At 37.6% G+C, this 17,337-nt stretch overlaps 1 protein-coding gene across 1 annotated transcript in view; it reads left to right on the forward strand.

Moving 5' to 3' along the window:
* CFAP47 (cilia and flagella associated protein 47) overlaps positions 1–17,337 on the forward strand; it is a 259,541-nt gene that overhangs the window by 43,343 nt on the left and 198,861 nt on the right. Inside the window, exons 27-32 of the mRNA XM_063182155.1 lie at positions 9,643–9,743; positions 11,776–11,904; positions 12,659–12,908; positions 13,700–13,906; positions 14,590–14,683; positions 15,222–15,362. Coding sequence (XP_063038225.1) covers positions 9,643–9,743; positions 11,776–11,904; positions 12,659–12,908; positions 13,700–13,906; positions 14,590–14,683; positions 15,222–15,362 — 922 coding nt within the window. The remainder of the gene's footprint in view (positions 1–9,642; positions 9,744–11,775; positions 11,905–12,658; positions 12,909–13,699; positions 13,907–14,589; positions 14,684–15,221; positions 15,363–17,337) is intronic.

The raw sequence follows: 17,337 nt of genomic DNA on the forward strand, positions 1-17,337 counted from the left end.
GATTAAGAAAGATGGGCATTGTTTCTATTAAAGTCCTGTATTTAGTATTTTCACTAAAGCAACTATTTTGAGAGATAAATAATTTCATCTGCAGCTTAAAATGGGCTTTTAAACAAATATAAAACTAAATTTTATATTATTTTGATGCAAGGGTTATGAATATTCAGGTTATTCCTGCTCTCTGGGTTAATATTTCATATTTTTCTGTATACATTGTCAGCAAAGAATCTATTTGTTATTAATTTTATTCATTTATAGGATTTAATCATTGTGTGGGGTGTGATTCATAAATCTGTGTTAAAGCTTGCTGTAATTACAAGACAAGAATAATTTAAGCTTATGATCAAGTCTGAAATGGAGATTCTGAGCAGGCACAATATTTAGTTTTAATAACTTTTTATATGATGCACTAGCAGCTTCTCAGATCTTGTTATAGAGAAATAAAAATTACTCCTGTGTAATAAAATCTTTTCTATATCTGCCATTAAAAGGAAATAAAGAATATGACCCTCAATTTAAAGGCAAACTGAATGTGTTTTTTAAAAAAAGATAGCAAATAAAAGTCATCTAAGTAACTTTAACAGCCATTCCTGCTCGTGAGGGTGAAAAAATTGATGCTCTGGAATGTCAAATCATTTCAGAATTGTTGCTGGGTTTTAAAACGTAGAACTAAAGTATCTGTTAAAGGACGGAACTCATAACAGCAGTTTACTAATGTGTATGGGATTTTCTGACAGGCAGTTGAGTTGTGGGTGGCTTTAGGAGCAGGTGAAAACCTGAGCAAAACTGGGTGAAATAACACAGCATCAAAAATGAAATAATTATGTGTGTGTCTTTGGTCAGTGTGGGAATATTATTCCTATTGGCTTTCAGATGAAATAATTTTTATTGTAACCAAAAAGAATTCTTTTCTTCACTTAGAAATGTCTCAGTAACTGAGACTGACTGTTTCCTTCTTCTTCTAATAATCTCCATGATAATTCCATGGTAAATCCAAGTCTGGGTAACACTGCTGGTATTATATGTGCTTTGATATTGCACTCTGTAACAACATGGAGCTGGAATTTCTTGTTCTCTGCATATCTTCTCCTCATTCCTGCCAGCCCCCATGGGAGCCCTGTGCAACCTGTTCAAACTTCAAACCTGATTCAACCAATTATCTGAGCATTTGAACAATTTGGTTCAAACCATATATCTAATGAATTTAAACTACTTTGTTAATTTGAGTATTTTAGAAAGACAAGATTTCAGGGTCTTCTTGATCTTTAGTAATAAAACAATGAAATCTATAACCTTTTATAACACCTATAAAAGCTAACTGGTCTTGAAAAAGTTCCTGGACTGTTTAATAGGCCGTGAAATCTCACAGTATCAGTTGCTGAAGATGTATTAATTTTTCAGGTGTTCTCTCTTTATATTTCCATTTTCCAAGTGATAACATGTACTTTAAAATGATTTGAACTAAACTTTTGAACTTCAACTCCTATTCTGTGTTCTGGGATATTCTTATTAAAATAAGCAAGTCAAGATTTTCAGAGGTTGGTAAAATATTGTATTCTACAATATTTCTTTTCAATTTTCTCAGAAAAAAACCCCTTAACTGCTAAGCAGAACTAGTTCTAGGCAGATTTCAAAGCAGGAGATAAACACTCCACAGGGGTTGACCCTGGCTGGATGTCAGGCACCCCCCAAAGCCTCTCTGTCACTCCCCTCTGCAGCTGGAAAGTGGAGGGAAATTATAATAATATGTTCATGAGTTGAGATAAAAATAGAAGGGAGATCACTCATCAAATACCCTCATGGGCAAAACAGACTTAAATTAGAGATACTAATTAAATTTATTACTAAAAAATCAAAGCAAGATAATGAGAGCTAAAATACAACTTTAAAAACACTTTCCCTTCACCACTCTCTCCTTCCTAGCTCTACCTGTTCCCCAGCAGTGGAGGGAAATGGGGTATGGGGGTTGTGGTCAATTCATCTCACAATTCATTGCTTCTGCTTAGGGAAAGGAGTCCTTCCCGTGGGCTCCCTTCCATGGGAAACACTTCTCCATGAACTTCTCCAATGTGAGTCCATCCCATGGGCAGCAGTCCTCCCCAGCCTGCTGCACCCTCTGCCATGGGGTGCAGTCCTTCAAGGACAGCCTGGCTCCCCCATGGGTCACAAGTCCTGCCAGGAAACCTGCTCCAGGGTGGACTTCTCTCTCCACAGGTCTGCAGGTCCCAGCCAGGAGCCTGCTCCAGCACAGGCATCCCATGGGTTCACAGCCTTCTTCAGCATCCCTGTGCTCCATTTTGGGTCTCCTCCATGGGCTGAGGTGATCTCTGCACCGCTGAGCCCCATTCTGGGCTGAGGTGATCTCTGCATCCCTGAGCCCTCCTGGGCTGAGGTGATCTCTGCATCCCTGAGCCCCATTCTGGGCTGGGGTGATCTCTGCATCCCTGTGCCCCATTCTGGGCTGAGGTGATCTCTGCATCCCTGAGCCCCATTCTGGGCTGAGGTGATCTCTGCATCCCTGAGCCCCATTCTGGGCTGAGGTGATCTCTGCATCCCTGAGCCCCATTCTGGGCTGAGGTGATCTCTGCATCCCTGAACCCCCCCTGGGCTGAGGTGATCTCTGCATCCCTGAACCCCCCCTGGGCTGAGGTGATCTCTGCATCCCTGAGCCCCATTCTGGGCTGGGGTGATCTCTGCATCCCTGTGCCCCATTCTGGGCTGAGGTGATCTCTGCATCCCTGAACCCCCCCTGGGCTGAGGTGATCTCTGCATCCCTGAACCCCCCCTGGGCTGAGGTGATCTCTGCATCCCTGAACCCCCCCTGGGCTGAGGTGATCTCTGCATCCCTGAACCCCCCCTGGGCTGAGGTGATCTCTGCATCCCTGAACCCCCCCTGGGCTGAGGTGATCTCTGCATCCCTGTGCCCTCCATGGGCTGCCTCAGCAGGGTCTCACCAAGGGCTGCAGGGAATCCCAGCTCTGGTACCTCGAGCACCTCCTGCTCCTCCTCCTGTGCTGACCTTGGTCTGCAGGGCTGCTCCTTTCACTGATTCTCACTCTCCTCTTCTCTGCCTGCATTACATCTGTGCCATAACTTTAAAAAAAATTAAGTGTGTTATCACAGAGGTTTTGCCACTATTTCTACTTGGCCCAGCCTTGGCCAGTGGCAAATCAGTCTTGGGGCTGGCTGCTGTTGGCTCTGATGCAGGTGAAGGAAGCCTCCAGCAGCTTCTCAAAGCCACCCCTGTAGCTCCCCTCACGACCAAAACCTGGCCATACAAACCCAATGCACTTTACCTAGGCTCTGTAGTATTTTGCTTTTCTAAATTCAGGTCTAAAGTGTCAGTAGGATTGATTCACATAGCCCATACTTAGTCCTAAATAAGAATTACTTTTTTTTGCTTTAAAACAGTGTGAACGTTGGCTAGAGAATAGATAATGTTGGATTTGGCTGCTTTACAGAAAACATTTGAAAGATGACAGGCAATAATTTTTTATAATAAATCAATATTAAATATAACTGTAAAAGAAAACTGAAGAGATATATGGTTGCCATTTATGCAATAAATTACTGTGTGCACAGATTCCATTAAATGGAACATATGAAAGTGCATTAATTTCTAATAAATGCATAAGTACATAATTCTAATATTACTTTAAGTCTTTCTTTTTGCTCCTTTGAATCCAAAGCAGAAGAAATTACTCTTTCTTACATAGGACTGATAGGAATTCAGAAGTAAAAGTTAACATGAAATCTAAGACTGTCTTGAGCATGTATTTAATAAATGGGAGAAATATTTATCTATGACACATACTTTGCAAAAAAAAAAAAAAAACAACTCTGCAAACATGCTTATATATTTGTTCTCTGATTATTGTTATTATATATTTAAATTTGATGATTATCCAAAGAGTTTAGCAGAAAATAAATTTTTCTGCCACCTTGATTGAAACAACATTTAACTTACTATTTCTGAAAATAAGTAGTAAACAGGCAATCAAAGAAAATTATGCTCTGGGCAGAAAAATATCTAAAATCCACACCAACATGTGGTGAACATAGGTTGGTGTGTCATTGGTGACCCAAGTATGCTGAGGTCTTTTCCTCCAGTGTTCTACAGTTCTCCCTTTCTTCTCCCTCTTCCACTGGGAAGCCATGGAAACTCATGAAATATCTGAATTTATTCACATTATTCATGGCTGGAACTTCAGGGAGAGAGAGTGTCAGGGAATGTAGCCTGTAATAACAATATGATAGCAGTGAGACACAGTCACTAACCCAATTATGGATTGGTTCCAGTTGTTTTGATAGTCCATCAGATCTCAGTGTCTCACAGGGGAAAACATTCCCTTTGCTTTTGGGAAGCATGCCCAAAGCATCGAGCTCTTTAATAGGCTCTGCTGGCAAATGTCAAATCCATGGATTCTGCTGGCATGCCTGGGAGAGCAGGAGCTGTCAATTTCTTTCAATATCATTCACATTTCATAAGAAAGCAGGGAGCTAGGAAACACTGGAGTTCTTGATATTTGCATGCTGCTCTGCAGCATTCATCTGACCTAAGAATATGTTGGCATTTTACCTCAGATAGTTGGGAGTGCTTTTGAAAACCAGGATGGTCCAAGCCCATTAATCACTCTCTTCTTTTCTGTGCTTGTGGCTTTCTGCCATTGTGATGGTCCCTGACAGCTGAAGCATCTCTTATTCAGGAATTAAGTGCACACGTCTCTGCTGCTACTAGGAAAAAATGTGGATGCTTTCCCAGCTATAAGTCTCACATATAGCATGAAATTATGTGTCAGCCACTATTCATTGTTGTATTATGTTGGTTGCTGGGGAAGCTTGAGCTCCTGCTACAAAGGATAAGGATCCTTCAGTGTGGGGGGACTGCTTATTTGTGAATAATGGCAGAGCTGGCATGGGTCATCTTTTCCTCTTCAGTTCCATCATCTCTCTATTTGTTCTAGGATTTTTGAGGGGAAGGAGGAGGGCAGGTCTTTATTGATATTTAAATTGCAACTTCCCAGCATCTAACGTTGTGAATAAAGAGCATTGTTCTTTATTCTTAAAAATCTGTAAAATGCCACTCTCTTAGGGAAGGTTTTCTTTTGTCACTAATCACTTCTGCAAGCAATTTTTTTTGTTTCCTAAACTGGCAGTGTGAGTTTTTCTTAAATATTTTTTCTTAGTTTACACAAATGATGTTGCTACAGGAACTTTTTAGATGCTGATGGATTTGGATCTTTTTCTCATTAGAAATTTAGTGATATTCTGCATCTCTTAATGAATACTATTGAAGAAGAGTTATTTAACTATGCCTACATATTTAGAACATGTGGGGTACACAGATAGATACAAAAAAATCACTTGTTTGAAGTTAGGAAACACCTGAAATTCCACAGAGCAGATTAAAATAGAGAAATATATTTTGATTTGTCTTTCCACAATCATTAAAACAAACAAATTAATGAGAGAAAACAACAGCGTTACTTTAAAAGAAGTGAAAGCACTTCTATATAAACATTGTTTTACAGGGTTGAATGGTATTTTTTTGTCATCACAGTTGGAGCTTTACTTCTGGTGCTCAGCAGGTTTCAGATGTTGGTAAACACAATATATTTAGTGGCCATTCTTGTGTTGTGTGTTCTTTGGAAATATACATTAGGGAATAAACACCGGAGTAGCAGTGGCAGTGATTGTTCATGCAGATAACAATTCTTTTTACTCGCACTAGTAAACATTATAAAAACAAAATACACTGAATAATTTAATGTATTTAGTGACTTCACATTTGCTAACAGCACAAGTACCTTTCATTCCAATAGAATAATATAGACTTTTCTAATATTTCTTTAAACTTTGCTACAAATACAAAATAAATATGTTGTACAAGACTTCTAGTTTTGTAACATTATTTCATTAATGATGTTGTAAGTAAAGGTCAGTGGTACAAGATGCTTTTACATGTACAGAATGCACATGTCTTTGTAATCTCTCTTCTGTATTTGTATGCTGGTGTGCATGCTTCTCTGTCTGGTGCCCTCTGACTCAGTTCCTCAAAGGCATATGATAAATAGTTAGCTCCTAGCACCTTCATTTTTCTGCCATGTGTCCTTGTGTATGGAGTAGCATTATTTAAATTCTCAGATGAAATTTTTAGGTACAGACTCATTCTTGAATTTTGTGTCAATTAGCACTTCTGGGAAAATGCTGTAATAAAGTACATACTGGGTTATAAAGTACTTACTGGACAATAAAGTATTTACTGATAAGTGGACAGGTGGCCAATAAGTGAGTTGAAGTTTATTATTTCATAATGCCTAAGTTTGGAAAGACCTTCCAGAGATCATCTCAGCCCCTCTTCAAGGAATCAACTCTATTGCCCAGTTGATTTTTTTTAGTATCTTTAAGGATGAGACTCCATAACTTCTCTGGGTTTTAGGTTTTTTTTTTTTTTTGGTTTTTTTTTTTTTTTTTTTTTTTTTTTTTTTTTTTTTTTTCTCTTATGATGAGATAGAATTTCCTGTATTTAAATTTGTACTCTGCATTTTGAGGTCTCACTAAGCATCACTGAGAAGAGTTTCCATCTTCCTTACTCCCTCCCATCTGATATTTGCACATAGACAAGGTCCCCTTGAGCCTTCTTTTCTCACAGCTGAACACCCCCACAACAACTTCTTCAGTCCCTTCTACATCCTTCAGTCCTGACCTCCATCTCCTGCACACTGCAGCCACAGTCATGGCAGTTTAATCTTTATGATCAATATCAGCTGCAGAATCAGTTGTTGACTTGCAGGATCCATCTCCCTCCCCTCAACATGTGCATTGCTGTTGGCTGGGTGTGTTCGTGCCTTTTACTGTGTTATCACAGCAGCAAACGAGGCACATCCGTGGAACAGGGAGGGGCTTTGCTTGTGGCAGCACCACGAGCTCTGAGGAGTTTATTTGTTCACACATGTTCTGTTCTGGGGCTGTTTTTTATAATCTACATTGTGCAGTTCCTTTGCTCTGAGTAGTTTCACTCACGGAATTTGTGTGAGTGGTTCAGATGTACTGCAGTTCCCGAGCACACTTTCCAGTGTTACATTACTGTGCAAATCTGAGCACGAGTAAAGATTTCCCTGAATCCCAGCCTGGCATTTCTCGGGTTGGCTGTCTGTCTCTGCCCCAAGATGCGTGGCATGGTTCTGAGGCAGCTCGCGCTTTCGAAAAATGAGTCTGGACTCTTCACTTTTTTGGTCTTCAGGTTGTTTATTATTTCTTATCTACAAAATTTTCTTTCTGCCCAGCGGAGATCTGCTCAGCAAGGCAGCCACAGGCACTCTGACCACCCCCGAGGCGGTGTCATCCTTTTATACTACAAACTACGTATTACATACTTACTTTTAATTCCCAATACCTATCACCCATGTTAAACAGTGCCCTTCTACTCTAAACCAATCCACAAGTGACAACATACAGCAGAAAATGGAGAACAAGAAGAAGAAAGAAGAAAGACTAGACACACCCTGATTCCTCTATCTTGTCCCCATAACCCCCATACCAAAAAATCCTAAAACCTACATTTTCACCCTGTGAACACCTTGTTTTTACACCATTCAAACCTGTGTGGCTTTCACATCCCCATGCCAAGCTGGCAATTCGTTGGAAGGATTAAAATCAAGCCACCAGGTGTTCCGGGCAGCATGCCAGGGTCTCCGAGCCCCTCAACGGGGTCCTCAGCAACTCTGGACATCCGGAGGGACGTGCTGAGTTCCCACAGGCATTTAGGATGGAAATGGCTGAGATGCTCACCTCAAACTGAGAAGTCAGGAAGTTGACTGAGTCTGATAAGTTCCATGAAAGTAACTCAGATGTCTGCATTGAGAGCTATCTCTCGTTAACTTCTGTACAGCTTTCTTCCCCTCCTGCCCCTCACTCAGTTGTCTGAAGTTCACCTGAGTGCCTGCAGAGTACTGACAGTTGCCATTTATCACAGCAAAGTTGTGAGTTGGAAGTTGAAAACCTTTCTGTGTTGTAGTTATTGATCCTGTGTGTCTTTCAATGGCTTGGTAAAGGTGGAACAAACAAGCCCTGGCACTTGTTTTGAGCATGTACAGCTGTACATTTTGTGCACACAGGTAGGTGTGGATGTGCCTCTCACAGCCATCTGTCCTGCTGGTGCTCTGCTGCTGAGATTATTTGCTGAATAAAAGCAGTTTGCTGCAAGAGATATTATGAAGTTTGCTGCAAGAAATATTACGCTGCAAGGTGCAAGTGGCCAGAGCCCTTGCCTTGCCCCCAGCAAAGTTCCAGTAGGATTAACGTTTCCTAAGAGCAAACCAAAGCCTTACAGAGCTGGATTATTTACTTAAATGACTCTTAGATATAAAATTGGAATCCCAATGGGAATATTTACCTGTAAGAAAGTTGGCTATGGATTTTGTTGGAACCTTTCTCTATTTCTTAAAGTTGCCTTGAAAGAGATGTCCAAGAATGTTGTGTTTGAAGAGTGAAGTATGAAGGAGGAAACAACGCTACCTTCTGATACTTTAAAACATTTATTTTTTAATTGATTATCTTATTCCACAAAAAAAACCCCAGTAAAATCTAATTACCTCATACTATATATAAATTAATATAAGAGGTCTTGTCATATCTTTTAATATTAATCTAAATTTGCAATAAATATAAATTTATTTTTGATTGTTTCAAGGAAACAGAAAATATATTCATTTCTTCTGTGCAAGGTATATTTTCAATATGCATAATTTTCAATGTATTAAAGCAAGATGGATATCAGCATGCTGTTTGAATAATTAAAACACATTTTTCTTTTTACTTTTGGCAGTTTAGTCAAAACAATTAATTAAAATTAATGTTTTTAAATAAGTAAAAAAGGACTACAAACTCAGCTATTTAATAACATAGGAATAAGCTCGGTTTAATTACCTGTCAGCTGCGATGAGCTAAGAACATAAATACAGATGGCTCCCAGCATTGCATTGATGGCAATAATTTGCTTGTTGACTACACACTGAGAGACTGGGGTGAAGTACAAAAAGAGGGTTAAAAGGTGGATTGCTGCACATCAATAAAGTTGCTGCAGGTAGAGCAGACACTCCAGTGAACATCAGAGCATGGACATCAATTTCTGTTATATTCCAGCAACTGCAGTCAATATCTTATTGTTTTTAAATTGAATCTATTTATTTTTAAATATTTATTTTGACATTTCTGTAAAGTCTTAGAGAATAAATGCTGCATCGAAATAGAAGTTGCTTTTCAAGAAAACTTCCCTTGTCAAAAGTTGTAGGACATATTATTTAGCAAGTTAGCAGGCATCTTTAGAAGACTTATTAGTGTCAGTTGTAATTTTAGTAGTTTTTATTTTTCATTTTAGAAATACAGAGTTAATTTATTTCATTAAATCTCTGCTGACTCTGATGCTACACCCATGCTCATAGTAAAACTAAGAAGTGGAAATACTATACCAAGCTTCAGCATTTTGGAGGGTTCAATCCCACCTGTGTAATCTGTTCAACCACTAGAGAAGAATGAAGGAGTTCTGATACCTCCACTCTGTCTTCTGTTCTTGTGCTGAAAAATATCTTGATTACCATTGGCAAATAGAAAATGGTAATTTTTGTGTTTTGTTTTCAACAGGTTCTCATTTCAGGTTGCTGGAACAGCAGACAATTGCCTTCTCACCTTATACCCATTCTTGGCATTGCACTCCTCTGATCAAAAAATTATCTGGAGAAGCAGTAAGCAGTCAAAACTCTACCTCTGAAATTATGTTATGTCCATTAGTATTAGAAAAAACAGTGTTTTCAGGGTGATAACAGGAATGTGATTTTCAAGATCGCATTTTACCTCATTTATTGCAGGGGAAAACCACAATTAAACTTTTCAATAGCTTCAGTTTTCTTGTTGAAAAGGAGGACCAGTTATATAAATGATCAGGTCATAATTATTGAAAAATACTGAACAAACTAAATTCTTACAGAATGTTTCGTGAAGTGCTTTAAATATGAGTAAGGAAAACAGCCAAAACATTAGAGAATAAGTTAATTTGAAGTGTGTTGATAGACAGTGATCATAGGTTTTGAAGAAAGCAAAAGAGAAACCACATGATGTTTTTTAAAATGTGATCATTATTTGCCTGTTGGGAATAGTTTTCAGGGTTTTTTAACTCCTGTCCTTGAAGGGAGAAGGGCACAGCTATCTTTTAAGGCTTAGTAAAATCCTGTGGTCAGGAGCAGAAATATTTTTATCTGCATTATGTCTCCCTCTGCCTGTCTCTAAGTCTCTGCCTGTGTCCCCCCTGCTGGAGCCATCTCTGCTGCCTCAGTGATCTGTGGTCTCTGTGTGAGGCTGTCATTGTATAATCCAGGCTGGGAGGGATCCCTGGGGGCATCTAGTCCTGCTTAAAGCAGGTTCAATGTGGGGTAAATGATGATTTTATATATTTTTTTAATAGCTGTATATGTGATCTGATGTATTTTGATGAAATAAGAGAAGTTTTTTAGGTAAGCAAGTAAGTTCTTAGATATGAGACAGATTTAGCATCAAAGTCTGAACTCTAAGACTGCATCAATTTAAAGTAAGTGTGTCACTCAGAGTATTCAAGAGAGAAGAGAATTGCTACTTGGGAAATTGAGAAAGGGATTAATTAGTAAAAAGACAGGTCATGTTTTGTTCTTTTTCATCCAAATGGAAGAAGATAGGTATAAGTACCACATCATTCAGGGTCATAGCACAATTAAATGACAATAGGAAGAGGAAAAATATTATTTCTTATTAATATGTAATTTTTTGATAATTTTCTTCATTTTTTTCTGACCAATATACCATTTTTTTCAAGCTTGTTTTTAAAGATGCTTTGTAGATTTCCATTGAGGATTAAGCTAAAAATGGAGGGATGGTTTCATAATAAATGATCTCCCATTAACATTGGGATATTTCTGTCCTGCACTGATTGCTTATTGGTTTGTTTACACATCAGTTTGTGTTAGTTTTGAAGCAAGTCATGACTGTTAAATTCCTTGAGTATTTTTATGTGATTTTGTGTGGACTGTGTTGGTGTTGAATGCTGTTTAATGGGGGACCAAACCTTATCTATACAACACAGTGTCTGAAAGGTATCCAGGAAGGCTTTGCCTCCAATCTGACACTGAGCTTTTGTTTTACTTCCTACAGATGGTAAAAATAACAGTGGCAGCAATCAAAAGTTAAAAGATAATCATAGAGAGTTCTTGCTTCTCTTAGTGGTGTGTTTGATTCTTCACTTGGTGCCTCTTTTGTTTTGAACTGACAACAGAGGGTCCTTTAATCCCATTTTAGGCCAACATGAGAATGTCCCAACATCTGTCACTTCAGAACTGATGGATTGATAAAGTTTACTTCTGAGTTTTGTTTGTAAAATAAGTGTTGTCTAGTCTTAAAGAGCTTGATAATGATGAGACTCATTACACAGCTGTGAACGAGAAGTCTTTAAGAGTATTTTGTCATGACACAGAATTCTTGAACTAGCATTGTTCTGATAGGGGCTTTTCAACAAGCAGGAAGATGAAGCCTGTAAAATATAGTTAATGGGGAAAAAACCCAAAAATGCATGAAATTTTTTCTGGACCCCAGTCTAATGACCAAAGTAAGATTGTTATGAGTCAAATAAGAACTATTACTTGATTAATTGAAGCATGAATTAGAAAAATATTGAAGTAGCTATTTATAATGTGTTAGAGCACAGACAGTAAAATGTGTTTTCTCAGCTGCAACTTGAATCTTTTTTTACAGACAATATAGACTTCAGCATTGGAGAAGTTGTTCTACAGCCATGTTTTACACCAGCATCACCTTCACATACCCATTCCACAAGTTCCTTAGGTGCAAATAGTGGCTCCAGCTGTGAAGATTCTGAATCAGGTATAGTACAGCACATAAAATCATTGATCTTATAAAGAATTAGACTCTTTTCTCCACACTGTATTGGATTTTCTTCTTAAATCCCAGTAATATTTTTTTAATTCACAAGGGTATAAATTAATTTTATTTTTGCATCATTTAGTGAAACTGCAACAGTGGTATTACAATACACCTTCAAGGATGGAGGTTGACCTAAGTTAGTTGTGCTGTAAGGAAAACTATTGTTTGTTTTCTTAGTTACCTTTTTGTGCAATGATATTGCTGTTGATGTGAACAACTAATAGTTTTTAAAATATATTAGTTATGAACAGATCAGAATTTAGGAGTGAGAAAGCCTAAGAGAGGGGACAAAAGTCCAAAGGCTTATAGATGTAGTGGGAGTTATACCTGTACAATAACTGTTAAAGTGAATTTGCAATGACTGACAGGCAAAGCTGGGCCTGTTGGAACTGTGTGTGAGACTGTCCCTTTTAAGATTCTGGCTAGAGTTTTGTAAGCCATGCTTGAATTTATTTTTTGCTGGTTGGGTAATGCTTTTTTTGAAAGTGAAATTAAATTTCAATATATCATTTTCTTTATTCCTAAGATGTGTAAATGTGACTTAAATTGTTTTTTCCTAAAATAAGTTGATCATTTGTTGTCTTGGCAGTGTTTTGTTCTTTGTAAACAATTCTGTGTTGAATGTTTTTGTACTAGACAAAATAGGGGAAATAAGAAATCTTCCTGGATGTTTCATTTTGTGTGTATCCTTCAGAGACTACCACTGATGAAGGTGAGAGTGATGAATATGAAAGTGAAGAGAATGAAGAAGCAAGTGAAGAGAGTAAAACTGTCAGTGAAAGTGATGAGAAAGGAGATAAGTGTGAATTATCATTTTTTCCTGATGAAGATGAGGAGGACTACATGTTCTTTCAAAAGACCCTAAATGCTGTCCAGAGTTGGTTCACACTCTTTGGCTGGCCTAAGGGACAGAATCCCATTTCCATACCTTATTCACTGAGAAGGTAATTGATGCCTAACTCCTGTCTGTCTCATAGCAGGATAACAGATCTACTCATGGGGTTTGGGTATGATCTAAGGAACAAAAACACACTCTAATGCACAGTTTTCTATCCAAATTGTAGCTTCCATATGGTGCTTATATGAAAATGTCATCCCGGTGTTAGTTTTTACTTTCTAAAATACATTTTCAACTAAGCTACTATGTATCATAATGCAGTGTGTGTTAAATATGCAGTTCAAACTGTATGTAATCTTCCCAACTGGAATTGATTCTCCTCTGAGACTGAAAACAGTTCTAGCCTTTGTCCCTTTTTTTGGTGGCATAAGTAGGTTCTTTAACAATGTCTTTCCCCCCCACATAATCTAAAGATCAAGAAACAAATGAAAAATAATGTTTTATAATCAAGAGTCTTGCAAGCACTCAGGAAATATATCAGTTGTGGTGGCCTCACTTATTTGATTTTATCTAGCTTGGTGCTAAATAGTGAAGAAGCCACTCTGTTGGGTGGCTTACATAGACATTTATAAACATGATAAAAATCCAAATTATATTTGGCAGAAAGCTTTTATTTATGAAGGTATAAATATTCCATGCAGTTCAAAATCCTTACTTTATTATGAAAGTTCTGTAAAGATGAAAAAGTGCTGTACTTTTCAACCCTCCTTGCTGCTGTTTTTAATTAATGGTTTCTTAAATTAGCCTTGTGAAACATGTAATTGTAGCTCATTTTGTGCGTATAGAATAATAATATCAAATTGTATCAATATAATATCAAAACATTTTCTCTCCTAGTGATGTGTGTATAGTCCAGCTAACTGTTGCACAAGAAAAGAATTTTAAACGAAGGGTTGACAAAGATAAGGGATTTTATGAAATGTTAGTGCATCTGAATGGACAATCAATACCAGGCATTGCAGCAAGCCAGTCATTGTCCACTGATCCAGTCGAGAGAATGCTCCAACTCCACTGGCAGCACACTGAATTGCTTTCCTTCCTTAAGTAAGTTCAAGTATGATGAGATATTTATGTGTGCCTCTTTCCAATTTTTAAAATTAGCCTTCCTCAAGCCTAGTTCTAACTGGATGGTATACAGTGAGTTTTGAGTTTCCTTTATCGTTTTTGTGAGATAAGATGTATGTGTTATAACCTTTAATTTATTTTTACCAAGGTTATCTGTGCAGTTTGCAGTAATCAAAATGTCCTGTGGTAGGGTTATATCCAGCACAGGAATTCCACAAAAACTCTGCTTCCTTAATTGCAAAAGATGACTTGCAGCCTTTCTTCTTAGACAGGCTCAGTGGACAGTCAGATCAAGTTTTTCATTCATAAGCTCACCATTCCACTGATGCTCTTGGTGGAACATGATGAGTCCTTTGGCTCTCACATGGAAATGGATAGTATTTGTTTTGATGTTTCATGTGTATTAAATCCTTCCTGGAGGAGCAATGCTCAAAAAGAAGCCAATCTATCCAGAGCTGTATGTTCTTTAAGTGTGTAATTGTAGCCATAGGAATTGAACATGAGTTTCTATCCATGAAGATTATCTAAGCAATTAAAGGAGGTGGATCACTACTCCAGAGGCTATTCAGATAGAGGAGATTACACAAAGATAAAATAACTTGAAAAAATTTGATTTCTCTTAATTATGTTTCCTATTAACTTCTCCTGCTTTGTGATTTCAGAAGGAAAGGAGCATATCTTCCTCATATTATGCCAGAATTTCTGCTTTCACCAGAAGATTACGAGTTATGGAGTGAAGTGAATACTGGAGTGAGGGTAGGTAGGTTTGGTGTTTTTTCTCCTTTTAACAAAGCCCTTGTGCTCAGTTTCAGTCCTTTGGATACTAGTGGAAGTTCTTGGTGGTCCATGGGTGTTCTTACTGTGGTGACTGTTTTGGATTGCATAACTCTAAGCACATGTGTGAGAGTAAGTAGGAATTTAAGCTGACTCCAACATTTACATTCATCTCCCTGTTTTTTTCCAATTTCTTCTGATACTGTTAATACCTGATATTTATGTCCAACAGATATGTTTTAAAGTAGAGATCTGATTATCATACAGATTTTACAATTTTTAAGTATTTTGTGTGTTTTCCCTGTTTTCTTGCTGCTTTCAACTCCTGTCAGTTCTTTATTATGATTTTTATCCCTGAGACAGCAGCAAACTGCAGATGTTTCTAAATGTTGGTCACTATTGCACTATAGTAGATATTATCACCCATTTATGTGATTGATTCACTATTGTCCTCTTGTGAATTTCCTATCCAAACTGATGAAATGAATATTGAAAAAATATTCCCATCTTTTATCTGAAGTGTTTTGTACCTGAGGCGAAGAGGGGAACCATGAGAAGCCCAGGCAAGTTAAGTGGCAGGCGTATTTTTGTTCTGGAGAGCCAAACCTTTGAGACAATGAGCAAACGAGCTTGGACAGATGTGCTGCTGCAGATGTACAAGGTAAATTGCAGATGTATTTGCTACCAGATTCTGGGGAACCGGTGGCTAAAAGCTTTATCTTGAAATAAACATAAATAAATTGAAAATTTATTTATATTTACTATAAAGTAAATGATATTTATTTTATATCCTGTGATATACTGGAGGTTTATTTTTTTCCAAACACATCTTTAAAACTAAATGCTTGTAAGTATTTTGTTTCTCTCTTTTAAGACAGAAAAAAGAGAGAGTGAGAATATTTTAATTGTCTTTAAAACCTTATAAGTGTGTTAATATATTCAATTAGGAAATGTTATATTAGAACAGTCTGCATTTTGTGGAATTAAATATATAAATATAATTTTGAAATAAATCTATAAATTATAAGTATATAAATTATAAATTATAATTAAATATGTAAATATAAATATATAAATAAAAAAAATTGCACTATGTAAATATTGGTGCAAGTAGAGAAAACTCTTTCATGCTGTTCTGTTACCTTGCTTAGAAGCCTTTTTCACTGGACATAATTGCCTAGATGTGTACCAGTAGCATTGATTACCTTACATTGGAATGGAATTTTTAAACAGCTAAGCATTTTTTATAATAGCTATTCATTTTAAAATATGATCGTCTTGGTCAGTATAGACTTCTCAGATTTTGTTCAATTTTATTTTTACTGGTGATAAAAAAAAATTTTGGATGCCATGTTTTCCAAAGTAAAGCTTAAGTGCTCTTCAATGATCAGTACATTTAGGTGCCTAAGAGAAAAATTTATTTATTTCTGTTCCAAGAGATGGAAAAGAGATTAAAAATGCAGCTAATATTTGGGCTTCCCAGTAAAAGTCAAACATGGATGTACTGGGGTGTGACTTCAGTGAAGGATCCACAGATGATTTAAGAGACTGGATCATCTGTCATTTAGGGAGAGACTGAAGGAGCTGAGACTGTTCAGCCAGAGGAGAAGGCTTGGGTGGAGGGTTGTATCTAAGAAATGAGTTTCAGCACCTGAGGGGAGCTTGGTTGTAAGGAGGACAGTGCCAGACTCCTCAGTTGTGCCTCATGACAAGGGTAAGCGGCACCAGACATGAGCTGAGGTGCAGGAAATGCCTTTGAAGTTAAAAAAGCTTTTTTCCTGTCAGAGTGGTCACACACTAGAATGGATACCCTGAGGGGTTTGGGGAGTTACTGTCCTTGGAAATATCCAAAGCCCAGTGGGATGCAGTCCTGGAAAAGCACTCTGATTGTTCTTGGAGCAGGAAGTTTGGACCAGGCAATCTCCATAGGCACCTTCCAACCTCAACTATTCTCTGACTATGTGATTATTGATTGGGAAAGCACAATAAAAAATAGAAATGAAACAGTATATGTACTTGGGCTGAGACAGATGACTTAAGGACACATGGGAACATGGGTGTGGAAAAATGCAATCATAGTTACCAGAAAGCAAGTCACTTTGCTGTTCTTTCAACTTGCTGTAGTATTCATAGGTACATGACAGACTAGCACAGAGCAAAACCCCACCTAAATTAATAGTATGTGTGTGTTTTGTTGTTTGGATTTGGATTTTTTTTTCCTGATGAGATGAAATCCTAAAAATTAGGTAGCTTGAAATGCCTTGATTCAATCAGGTTTTATATCAGTCAGGTTGAGGAAATCTCTAGTATCAATCCAGGATGGGGGATGAACAGAGATCATGAGCAGCTCTGCCAAGAAGGACTTGGAGGTGCTGGTGGATGAGAGGCTGGACATGAGTTCCCCATGTGCACTTGCAGCCCAGGAAACCAATTCTGCCCTGAATTTTATTTTAGGCCTTTATTGTGAATTTTTCAGGAGAAACAATCAGTGTAATTTGACCTAAATAAGCAACTGGGTCATGAAAGATGCAATTTGAATGTTTCTATAGATTGTGCTGGATATCAGTGTAAGTAGTTCATCACTTAGAACTTTGGGTAGAATATGCACAGTAATTCTTGGAATACAGATGACCTAA

Source organism: Melospiza melodia, chromosome 2 (assembly GCF_035770615.1).
Source record: "Melospiza melodia melodia isolate bMelMel2 chromosome 2, bMelMel2.pri, whole genome shotgun sequence".
Taxonomy (NCBI): domain Eukaryota; kingdom Metazoa; phylum Chordata; class Aves; order Passeriformes; family Passerellidae; genus Melospiza; species Melospiza melodia.